The sequence below is a fragment of the Camelus ferus genome, chromosome 16 (genome assembly GCF_009834535.1).
Source record: "Camelus ferus isolate YT-003-E chromosome 16, BCGSAC_Cfer_1.0, whole genome shotgun sequence".
Taxonomy (NCBI): Eukaryota; Metazoa; Chordata; class Mammalia; order Artiodactyla; family Camelidae; genus Camelus; species Camelus ferus.
The window spans coordinates 14,880,560-14,893,055 of NC_045711.1; the positions used below are offsets into that span (position 1 = coordinate 14,880,560).

General features: G+C 41.8%; 1 protein-coding gene across 1 annotated transcript in view; it reads left to right on the forward strand.

The window, feature by feature from the left end:
* Positions 1 to 12,496, forward strand: part of DNAH9 (dynein axonemal heavy chain 9) — a 266,848-nt gene that overhangs the window by 47,050 nt on the left and 207,302 nt on the right. Inside the window, 3 exon segments of the mRNA XM_032498821.1 lie at positions 1,517 to 1,652; positions 5,072 to 5,268; positions 5,363 to 5,787. Coding sequence (XP_032354712.1) covers positions 1,517 to 1,652; positions 5,072 to 5,268; positions 5,363 to 5,787 — 758 coding nt within the window.

The window sequence follows — 12,496 nt, forward strand, 5'->3', positions numbered from 1 at the left end:
TAGGAAAGAGAGAGAACAATTCTACAAGGCAGTCATAAAGACTCAAAGTTTTTAACTATGGAAGCAAGCAGACGTACACAGGTTAGTAACACCCGAGAGCAGCTCTGTATTGTCACTGTGATGACTTGCATGATGGTGGACTTTCATTAAATCTTTAATCTACTTAGGAAGGAAAGGTGTAGGTAATGCATTTTTAAAATTTTAGAGTGTTGTTGTTTAAAAGCAGAATCATGAGTTGTTTTTTTTAACTTAGGCGGATTTATCATATGGTGGTATTTCCTAAAGGACTAAGTGTGAATCACCTGGAAAATTTACTTTTGCAGAGTAATAACTGCTTTCTTTGAAGACTTAAGATAAATGGAAAGTTGCTGTAAGAAGGCTGAATGATGAAAATAATGATGAGTAAATGGGACGTCTGTACCTGCTGCACCACTAGGTCAGGGACTGTATCACGTGACAGGGAGGGAGAAAAGGCCCGTGCATTAATTTCTGTGTGTGCGTTTCTAAGTCAATCAGTATGAGAAAGGTTTCTAGTTAATAATATTAAATGCCAACAACAAGAAACTCCAGCTCATTTCTAAGGATTATCCAGGAAATGCTTTACTTGCTGGGACACCAGATTTCTTACACATTTTGAATTATAATACCCTCTGCCCTTGGTGTTCCTTCCTCTGCCCGCCTTCACTTCTGCTCTGATGCAGCTCCCTCCAGCCACCGGCCAGCATCCATGAAGCCCACACTGCATCCATCAGCATGCCTCCTGGGAAGGTGGCCTGATCCATCCTCCTTTCTCTGGGAGAGGATGAGACACCACATTCCCCTCAGCGGTTAACTGTGTGTTCCTTTCAAGCAAGGCCTGTGCCCGTTGGACGGGATGGGTCTGATAAATGCGTGGAGGTGTACTTCATTTTCATGTTCTTTATTGTGCTTCACAGATATCGTGCTGTTTTTTTTTTCAATTGAAGGTTTATGGCAACCCTGTGTTGGGCAAGTTCATCAAGGCCATTTTTCCAACTACATCTGCTCACTTCATAGCTCTGTGTCACATTTTGGTAATTCTCACAGTATTTCAAGCTTTTAAATTAGTATTATCCTTTTTATGGTGATCTGTGATTGGTAATCTTTGTTACTATTGTGAAAAGATTATGAGTTGCCAAAGGCTGAGGTGATAGTCAACATTTTTTTAGCAATAAAATATTTTTCAATTAAGGGATAAACATTCTTTTTTTAGACATAAAACCATTGCACACTTAATAGACTACAGTACAGTGTAAATATAACTTACATTTGCCCTGGGAAACCAAAACCTTTGTGTGACTGACTTTATTGTATATTCACTTTCTTGTGGTGGTCCGGAACCAAACCCACACTATCTCCCAGGTGCGTCTGTAATAGAACATTCTTCATAACAGTGCAGTTTTTATCCATGTGTTGTTTTCATTCCCATTAATGATGATAAGACCAATCCTCCCTTTTTATTAAACATGGTTTATATCCGTTCTTCTTTATCTTGCAGCAAAATCTGGGTCTTTTTTCAGCAGACCCGACCTCCAGTATCTGGAAGACTTACGTTAACTACATCGATGATATGTTACTGGATGGATTCTTCCTTGCCGTTGAGTGCTCCCTCAAGTACCTCCTGGAAAACACTGGTATTTACTGGCTTATGGATGTGGTTATTACTGGGAAGATAGCAGTAATAGCACCTGTCACGTTGCAGTGAAGTGCAGTTAAGTGCTCTGTGCCTCTTCCCAAAATGCTGTGAACTGTACACAGTAAAATAGCAAATGTATTGAGTTTCTCAACTGTTCAAAGATAAAAGACTTCTCTTTCTCCTAAACTCAGGTGATAAACCAGGCTCTAAGATAGCGAAGCCCATAGCAGAAGCAAACACGTAAAAGCGAATTCAGTCTAAATCAAGCTTCAGCGAGGAGGAGTGACTAAGCTGGAGCAGCGGGAGGCACCGCCGGTGATGGCAGCTTCATCTGGGCTTGACTCATGGCAGTGGGAGGGGGCGGTTTGTGCCTCCAAGCCTAATGTGCTCTAGCTCTGTAGCCTTTTGAAAACACAGGGAGCTTTTAGTAGCCAGCTTAAGTGGAAGAAACAGGAGTTTTTCTGTCTAAAAAGAGTCAGATGAGAAGCTGGGGGTGAGGGGGCTTTCAGAAGGAAAAGGACTGTTACAGAGGTAACGGGCATTCTTGGAATCTGTTGAAAGATAGCTAAGGTTTTAGCATTTATGGTTGATAACACTGGGTTCCGGTGCAGAGTCAAAGATTTTACAGTAGGGGCCAACCTCAGTTAGTAAGTGATGGGATGAAAAGGCAGAAGAGTTCAGGAATGAAGTTGAATTAAACCTTTCATATGCTGATAGATTCTAAGAAGCTTAGCAAGAGTGAAGGATAAGGTGAGGATGAAGGTGAGATGAGAGTCTGAGATGTCGAGTCCAACCTAAGAAAGAAATCAAATGCAGAGTTAAAACAGGTAGGTTGAGACCAGTGTCCAGACATCCAGGCCATGCCGGAGGACGCATGCAGACACCCAGGCTGAGAATGCAGAGAGGAGCAAGGCCAGCCCTGAGTGGAGCTCAGTTGGGCTGCCCCCACCTCCACCCCATGGTCTTGATAGGTGAAGTGACTCAGGTCAGAGGCAAGGTCTTTGCTTTCACAATGCAGGGTGCTCCAAATCAAGGAGATACAGCAGCAGGAAACAGCATAACCAACAGGTTGGGAAGTCACCTTCTAGAACCTGGGGGCAGGTAATCAGTACAGCTGGTTACAGGGGGAACACAGACACCAAGATTGGAGAGCTGGTTCCAAGGGACCAGTGCCAAAGGTGCTCATCTTAGTGAACTGACCATCCTCCTCTGATATTGGAGGTTGAGTGTCCTCATCACTTGGCCCTCCTCTCGAGATCTAGGAAGATGCCCCAGACACACTTGTGTGCAGGCACCGCACAAGAGATGGCCCCTAAATGTAGGGACTCACCCTAGGCCAGTGGCTATCCAGCTCTCCTGATGGGGGCTGTCCCATGTGTCACTTGCCCTCCTCGCATGGGAAGGAGAGCGTGGGAGCAGGAGGATGGGGGTGGGGGATGGTAGCCAAGTTACCTTCCCTCCGTGGAAATAAGAGGGGAGGGAAACACATTTTCTTCACAATATAGGATGGGCAGGAGCTGGCTTAGTAGCTGCCTGAGCTGAGGAGCTATAGATAAAATGAAAAGGCACTGGTTATCAAGAGGAGGTGAAGGAGCCTGAAGAGAGTGGCCTCTAAGTGGAAAGTCTCTGTGACCCTTTGCCCTAGCCCAGCTGGACTGCTTTATTTCCCTGGTCCACCCTGCTACTTCTACTTCTCGTGTTCGGTCAGATACCATTCCCGTGGCTTGGGCTGACCTCCCAGCCATCTCTCAGAATCCAAACCCTGCCTGTGTTAAATGCCACCCACTCTATCCAGAAACACCCTTCCCTTTCTCAACTCTTAAAGTGATCTACTTGTGCCAAGGGTGTGGAACCACTAAGACCATCTGGCTTGTACGGTAATTATGTTGACATTGCATCTAACATAGGGATTGGCTTCTCATGTTGGCACATAGGGCAAAATCTCATGTAGTCAGCATGCTCTTGAAAGTCTTTTAAATCCTTTAAATTATATACAACCCGATCTATTAAGTTACAAGTATTGGATGCATGTAGTAATGCAGACTATATCATGAGTACATATGCAAGGCATAATTCTGCAGATTTGTTTTAAAAAAACTGTAATAGTGGTATAGTTACTATGATACTAGTAAACTTGCATTGCCTTAAGTTAAACAGTCATTTGCTGGGACACTCCTGAGTCCAGTAATGCAAATTTATCATCCCTACTGTTCTGAAGGCCAGACCCTAGTCTTACATATCTTTGAGGATCCCACAGTTTTTTAGTTGGGGAGAATGGCTATGCAGTGTTAACAAAACTCCATCAGTGATGTGGCTTAAAGGACAAAGACATCTGTCCTCCAAGTACTAGTCAAAAGTGAGCACTCCAGGTTAGTGGCAAGGTCCTTCCATGCTGTGGTTCCACCACTTGCTGGGGCCTGGTTTTCATTTCCGTAGTTGAGTTGGTCACTGCCACATCCCAGTCTCACCTGTGGGAGGGAAGAAGAGAGAGCACAGAGGAGGCTCACCTGCTGTCTCATGGACCCCAGCCCAGAAGTGGTGTGTCCTCCCATGTTCCAGTGGTGAGGGAGTCCCTCTGGTTCTGGGAAGAAGGGGTAATGGAGTAATATGGGTAGTCTCCACCACCCGTGATATTTACCACATAACAGCCTCCTAAGTATTTTTACAATAAAAAAAAATGAAAATAAGTGGTTATTAATAAGAATCCAAGCATTTATCTTATACTTGGAACATTTTGTTCCATATTATATATTTTGATTTAAATTTAGCAAGGCAAGTTAGTCTAGCAAGTAATCAGGGATCTGTTAATTATTTATACTGTTTCTTAAATTTTTATCACTATAGGACTACAGAATTAAAGTAAGTTCTGTTTTTATAGAGAAGGAGCAAAACAGGCAGGAACAGGCAGGATTGTGTCTTTTTTTTTTTCCCCCATAACTACACAACTTTGGACAAGCACACCCTTCTTCCCCTAGTGGCTGCCCATAGAATTGCCTGGTTTGTGCCCAAAAGGAAGTCAGCTGCTTCCAAGAAATTGGCTTTGCAAAATCAACCTCTTCTCAGCCAGAGGCTGTGCTGTCCCCCAGGAGGCATTGGGAGTGCGGAAGGGGACTGGCCTGCGTGGTCAGTCACTGGCACCTGCTCTCTGAGGACAAGGAGAGAAAATGTCCTGCAACACCCAGGACAGCTCTGCGCAAGAATTAGCCACTTTGAAGTGTCAGTGGTTCCCCTGTGATAGACACTGCAAGACCATCACCCTTGCCTTTTGTGGAGTGTTAGCAAGTTTTACATTCCACTTCCTTATACCCAGACAGCCCATCTAAAGGAAAGAAATGTTCTGAGTGCTTTTGAAACAGTGTTGTAGTTTGTCTCTTTTACCCATTCTCCTTTGTTTTGTTTGTTTTCCTTGTTTTTCAGAATGTAAGGCAGGCGTCCCCCCGATATTTGAAGCACAGCTGAGCTTAGCCATCCCAGACTTGGTCTTCTGTCCGTCTCTGGAGTCTGGAGTGAAGGGTGGCTTCTATGACATTGTTGAGGGTCTTGTCACCAGCATTTTTAAGATACCGTCCCTGGTGCCGAGGCTTTCCCCTCAGAACGACTCTCCCCACTATCAGGTACTGGATCTGCAGCCGTCCTGCCCGCCAGCCTGATCTGGAGCTCCCGGCGAAGTGCTGCTGTAACCCGCCCGCTGTGGTCTTGCTCCCGCAGGTTGACCTGGAGGCCATGGCCGATCTGGCGGGCATGCGGGGCGAGCTCATGGAGAGGGTACGGAGCGTGATGGGCCTCTGCTGCCGCTACCGGGACACCTTCAGCCAATACTCCTACCTCTACGTGGAGGACCGGAGGGAGGTTCTGGGGCAGTTTCTCTTGTACGGGCGCGTCCTCACACCCGAGGAGGTCGAAACCCATGCCGAGGACGGCATCCCGGAGAACCCGCCCCTCCTCCATCAGTTCAAAGCACAGATCGACTCCTATGAAAAGCTCCATGAAGATGTGTGCAGGCTGGAGACCATCAAGGTGTTTGATGGCTGGATGAAGATCGATGTCCGACCCTTTAAAGCATCTCTGTTGAATACAATTAAGAAGTGGAGCCTCATGTTCAAACAGCATCTTGTGGACTACGTCACTCACAGGTAACCAGGGCGTTCTAGCTTTCTTCCAGCTTCCCGGGCTGGCGGGAACACCATGTTTTTCATCTTTTTCACACTTTTCCCCTTGGGTTCGTTGGTTAAATTAAAAATTAAAACAGCTCGTTGGAGGTTCCAGGCGTGTGGACACCAGTAGTAGCTTTAGTCCTGACCTTCTCCTTTGTTCCTCACTCCTGGCCTCTTTTTGTTTTGTTTTCCATTTGGTGCCCAGTGTGTGAAAGTCACGCAGTGAGTGGTAAATAACGTTCGATACAGTAACAGCAGATCTAACCTCCCTTCACAACTCTGGCTGTGAAATCTTTTTAAGCCTGAGAAGCAGAGGGGGTCTAATGGGCCTCTTAGTTTTTATTTCTCCCACTAACTCCTTGTCTCAGGTTATCCAGCTGTGCAGTGCGGAAGTCACTAAATCCCCACACCCCAGTGCCTGTCAGCGCCACTAGTCATGTGACAGATTGGATCTGAAACTCTGTGTTTCACAGTGGATCCAGACCACCCAGGCCAGCACCAGGCTCTCTAAGCCAGAGCATCAGCCTCTGGAGAAATGATCAAGTTGGTTAACAGTCTCCCAGTCACTTTACCTTAGCCTTGTCCCCAAAGATCTGTCCAAGGTCTGAATCTCACATGGCCTTTCCTTAATGCCTGTGCACTGGTCTCCCTGTTCCTCTTCTTATAAGGCCACTAATTCCTTATGAGGCACCCTCTGCTGACCTCATCTAACCCTAATTACCTCCCCAGAGATCCCAGCTCCAAATACGTCCTCACTGGGGATATGGGCTTCAACATAGGAGTTTGTGGGAAACACATTTAGTCCATAATATCATCTCAACTCTCATCCCCATTCAGCTCTTTATGCCCTAATCTGACTCCACCTCTACCCTTGCCCTTGCCAAGCCCTCCCCTGTGCCCCTTCCCTAGACCTCAGGATCGTTCATCAGCAAAAGTCTGCTGTCCCTTCTTCATATTCTTTTATATGCTTTTTGCTCCGAAACCCTGCTCTCTCCTGAGGGTACTGCCTCCCTGCAGCCCTGCCAAGTAGGGGCTGATTTTTCTCCTGTGTTGCTCTTCCCGCTGGGCCTAGAGGTAGATAAGATACTCTTGGTCCCAGACCATTTCACCACCATTGTCCTCAAAATCCCCAGCTCCACTGGAGTGAATTCTTCCAGTACCAACTGCCCCTTGTCCTTGCTGTGGACACCTACCAAGCCCTTAGTCCTTCCTCCTCTTCATCAGATCTTGTCCGGCTCAGCCTCCCTCTCCCATCCAGCTGCTGATCATCCTGCTGAGGGGCTCAGCATCCACACAAAGCTTCATTACACCTGCCTTCTACTGTCTTGGCCTCTGTCTCCTGTGCCCTTGCCCGCCGCCACACCTCTGCTCCCTGATTCCCTGCTGCGCTCTCAGTGGAGTGGAGGGTAAGATGTGGAAGTACTTGCTCCCCTTCACAGTCTCAGGTTTAAGCATTCTGTTGACTGACCACCACCTGGTATCTTTCCAGGTCACAGATTGGCCACCCTGCCATGCCAAGTTCATCAGCCCCATCAGGATTTCCAGCCCATTGGCCCTGACACTTTCTCAGCATTTATCACCCTTACTCCCCATTCCTGTTCCCATGCAGTAAAACTCTGACTCTCTAAACTCAGCGCTCCACGCCTGCGCCTGAGCAGGTCGTCCTTGATGAAGGAAGAACAAACCATTCTCCTGACCAATCTCGTATTAAAGCTATGAACGTAAAATTCAAGCAGGCCCTGAACATTTTCAGAGATGCTTTCCAGCTCCCCCAACTCTTTCTCCTTAAACCTCAAATATCCTTTCTTCCCTTATAACCTTCCCTCTCATTTCACTGAAAAATTAGAACCAGTCGCAAGAGAACAAATGCACCTTTTTACCAACAAATCTACCAGCCTACCTACACTTGAAGCCATACATTCACCTACCTCCTGTTACAGTGCATAAGCTGCTTTTCTAAGTCCAGCCTCTTTGCTCTCACCTACCTGAAGACTTGCCTCCTTAAATATTTCCTATCAACAACACCATCTATTTTTTCCCTTCATACATTCTCAGTGGCATGCAAATATATTGTCATGTCTGCCATCTGAAAAAAAAAAAAAAGAAAGGAACACAGCCCCACAGTCCTTCCAGCTCCAGCACCATTTCTGTGTGCTCCTCTTCACAGCAAAATTCCTCACAAGTTGTGTCTGTTCTTGGTCCCTTTACTTCTCCATCTTCCATTCCCTCTACAAGAAGTTTCATTATAAAATGTAGCATACATACAATTTAGAAAAAAGTATTAAAATGAACACTTCCATTTGCCTTATCCAGCTAAGAAAGAGAACATTAACTATATTTTAAAATTCCCTTATGCATTTTTCCCTGATCAAATCCCTCTTCCTCCCTGCCAGATGTGCCCCCTGCCCTAAATGTGACATAATCCTGTCTGTGCTTTTCTTCATGGCTCAGTACACACACGCACACACACACACATACACATCTGCATTTTAAAACTGTAAAAATGAAGCAGTATCGCATACCACCTATCTTTCTGTGTCTTGATTCTCTCACTCAGCATTCTGAGATCCATGCATGTTGAGAATGCAGCACTGGTTCATTCATTTTAGCTGCTGTAGAGTACCCCGTCCAAATATGCTACAGTTAACCTGTCCATCCTATAGTTAACGAGGACGTGGGTTGTGTCAGAGGGGATTCACTAATATCGACGAGACTGCTGTGTGTTCTCGTGTACAGGTGCCGCGGGATACACGAGCAGTCACCCCCAGGTGTACACATAAGAGCGGAACTGCTGGGCCAGTGCAGATCACGCCAGCGGTCTCCAGGGAGCAGCTGTGTGTGAAAGTTCCTGTAGCCCCACAGCCTAGCTCCTCTTGTTACTGACAGACTGTTTAATGCTGCCTGTTCTGATGAGCGTTTAGTGACGTCTCATTGTGGTAAATATTTTACATCACTCTGATTGTGAATGAAGTGGCTGGTCTTCCTGTGTTTGGGGTGAGCCATTATGTTTCCTCTTCAGTGCTTGTTCATAGCTCTTGCCCATTTTTTATTGGACCTTACCTTTTCCTTTTCCGTAATTAGAAGTTACTTATATATTCTGTATCTAATCCTTTACTAGTTGTATATGTTACAAATACAGTCTCCCGTTTTGTGGCCTGTGTTCCCACTGTGTTTATGGTATATTTATGAACAGTTCAATTTTATGTAGCCAAATGTGCCCATCTTTTCCCTTGTGTGACCTTCTATTCTCTTAAATAAATCCTTTCTTGTCCTAATGATTCTAATGATATTCTCTTCTGTCCTTTCCTAAAAGTTTTAGTTATAGTTATAGTTTCGTCTTGTATGTTAAGTAGCTCTTTGCCTGTCGCTGCGTTAATATGACACAGTCCTAGTCACTATAACTTTGTAATAAATCTTGATATCTGGCAGGCGATTCCCCACCTTATTCATTTCCATTAAGAGTGTCTCAACAATTGTTGGCCTTAGACTGTTTTACATAAATTTCGCAATCAGTTTGTAGAAGAAGTCCATTGGGATTTTGCTTATGTTTGCAGTGACTATAGATCAATTTGAGGATAATTGTCATCTTTTTACTGAGTATTCCTGTCTAAGACCATGTTTTCTCTCCATTTACATTCTTCAGTGTCTTTCAGTGAAATTTTATAATTGTTACTTTTAAAATAATTTTCATGTCTTGTTAAGATTTATTTCTTAGTATTTTATTTTTTGTTTCCAGGCATAAGTGATATTTTTAAATCATATTTTCCGTGTGTATTTGGAAATAAAATCGATTTTTGTATATTGATTTTGTATCAAGCAACTCAACTAAATTAAGCTTGTTAACTCTAATAATTTACTTATGTACTCTTTGTTTGCTATGTACTTAGTCATCATGTATAAATTTATGATAATTTTATTTCTTCCTCTCAGTCATCTTTTAATGCATTTTATCACTATTTCCTATCTGACTACACTGACTAGGACTTTGATATAACATTGGATAAAGTGGTGATAAGTATCCTTGTCTTGTCCCTGATCTTAAAGAGGATACTTTCAACATTTCAGCAAGTAGTATAATATTCTGTGATTTTCTTATGGATTCTCTTTATCTGATTAAACAAGTTCCCTTCTATTCCTAATTTGTTAAGAGGATTTAACATAAATGGATATAACATTTTATCGAAGGTTTTCCCTAACTCCATTAAGGTAACTGTTTTTTTTTTTCCCCTCAATGTGTTAAAGTTGTGAATATGTTATTTGGTTTCTAATATTAAGCCAACCTAGCATTACTGAGATGAGCCAGTATGAAATATTATCCTTTTCAGTATATTCATTGGTTGACTTTGTTGCGCATGTTTCACTTGGGCTGTTGTGTCTGTGTTTGCTGAGACTGGCCTTCAGTTTTTCCTTTCTGTACTGGCTTTGCCTGATCTTGCTCTGTGGTTCTGCTAGCTTCATAAAATGGGTCGGGAAGTAATCCTTCCTAGTTTATTTTCCATAAGAGCAATATAAGATTGAAATTTTCTGATCCTTGAAAATTTGCTTTAAATCTCTTATCGAACCATCTGGCTTGGCATTTTCTTTGTGCAAGATTTTACCTGTAATTTCTCTAATGTTTATAGGAATATTAAGGTTTTTTCCTTCCTTCGTAAGTCGTATTTTTCTAGGGATGTAGCCATTTCATGTAAATCTTCAAATTATTGTCATGAAATTTATATTATTCTCTTACCTGTTTCATCTCTACAGAATCTATGATTATGTCCCTCTTTACATTTCTATTCATTTTTATTGTGCTTTCTGACTTCTTCACTTAATTAATCTTACCAGACATTTACAAAGAACTATCTTATGAGCCCTTTGATCCTCTTTCTTATAATTTGATTTCTATTTCAATAATTTATTCTTTTATGTTTATTATTTCCTTCTACTTTCTTTGGGTTTATTTTCTGTCCTTTGGCTAACTTAAGATGTGTGCTTTGCTTATTCATTTTGAGCCCTCCATCTTTTTTAATGTAACATTTAAAGTTATAAATTCCCTTCTAAGTACAATTTTACCTACATCTCACGTGTCTTAGTATGCAATATTGTCATTATAATTTAGTCCTAAATATTTTAGTATTCATTATGATCTATTTATATTTATATTTTAAAATCTTAAAACATGGGGTTCTTCTGGTTATGTTCCTAATATTAATTTAACAATTGCATCTGGTTGGAGGATGTGACATATATAATAACAAGCTTCTGAAATTTGTTGAGATTTGCTTTATGCACTACAGTATGGTCAGTTTTTGTTAATGTTCTGTGCACATTTGAATGTGTATTCTATCACTGCTGGGCGTAATGTTCTATGCATGCCCATTTGCTCAAACTTGTTTTCTTCAAATCCACCATAACCTCACTGCTATTTTCTTTGTCTGTTTAATTTGTCAATTACTGAGATAATTGTGTTAAAAAATCTCCCACTTGGGTGGTAGACTGTTGATTTTTCAGTTCTGTCACTTTTCATTTCCATGTATTTTAAGTTCTGTTATATGAGCATGCAGAGCTTTTTTTATATCTTCCTGGATAATGGACTCTTTTTGCCACACATTAAAAATCTTTTATCATTAGCTTTATTTCTTGGGTTAAAGTGTGTTTTGTCTTATATTAATATAATTAACTGGGTCCTTTGTATGATGTTTGCCCAATGTCTCTCATTTTATCCTTTGGCTTTCAGTCTCTCTGTACCTTTGTATTACAAGAGATCTTTATTATTGGCATGGAGCTGAGTGTTTTATCTACCTTAATATCTTTCTTTTAACTGGGGGGTTTTGTTCATTAATGTCTGTTGTACTATATTTGAATTCATTTGTACCATTTTATTGTGTAGTTTCTGTTTGTTCTTCTTTTCTTTTTCTTTTTAATGTCTTGCCTGCTTTGGGGTTGAATTTTTTGATATTTTCTCTTTTCTTTTTCCATTTTTTCCTTTCTGCTTATTTGGACGTTGTACTAAATCTACTGTCCTAATGGTTAACCATAGCCAGTTTTAAAAACATTCTTAAAAGAAATAAACTTAATAGTACTGTTACTCTTTTCACAACCAGTACGACTTTAGAATAGTTTGATCTCAAGCCATTTAACCCAAATTATATTCTATCATTCCCAGTAACTTCAATTCTTCTCTATTATTTATCTAAACTCTGCAAATTACACTTTATTTCTGTACATTCAATGTTTACTTAAGTTTACCTGCATATTTACCAATATCTTCACTCGTTCCATCTTTCTACATTACAGACTTGCTACCAGAGGTATAGCCATTAGAAAGTCCTTTAGTAAGTTCCTGTTGGTGGAACTCTCCTTCTTTCTTTGTCTGGAAATTTATATATTTTGCCCTCATTCTTGAAAAAACTTGTTTGTGGAAGAGAGAATTCCAGGATCAGAGATACTATCTGTGAGTCCGTTGAAAATATTATTCCGTTGTGTCCTGGCTTCATTTTTGCTGTTGCATGGTCAGCCATCTGTTTAGTTTTGTTTTTTGTTTTTTTTAATAGAAATGTATCTTTACTCTGCAGCTAATTTTAAGATTTTTAAAAATTTTTGGTTTCATATTGAAGTACCTGTGTGAGGGTTTCTTTATATTAATTCTACCTTGAATTTGTTGGGATTCCTTGACCTAATACTTGGTGTCTTTCATTAATTCAAG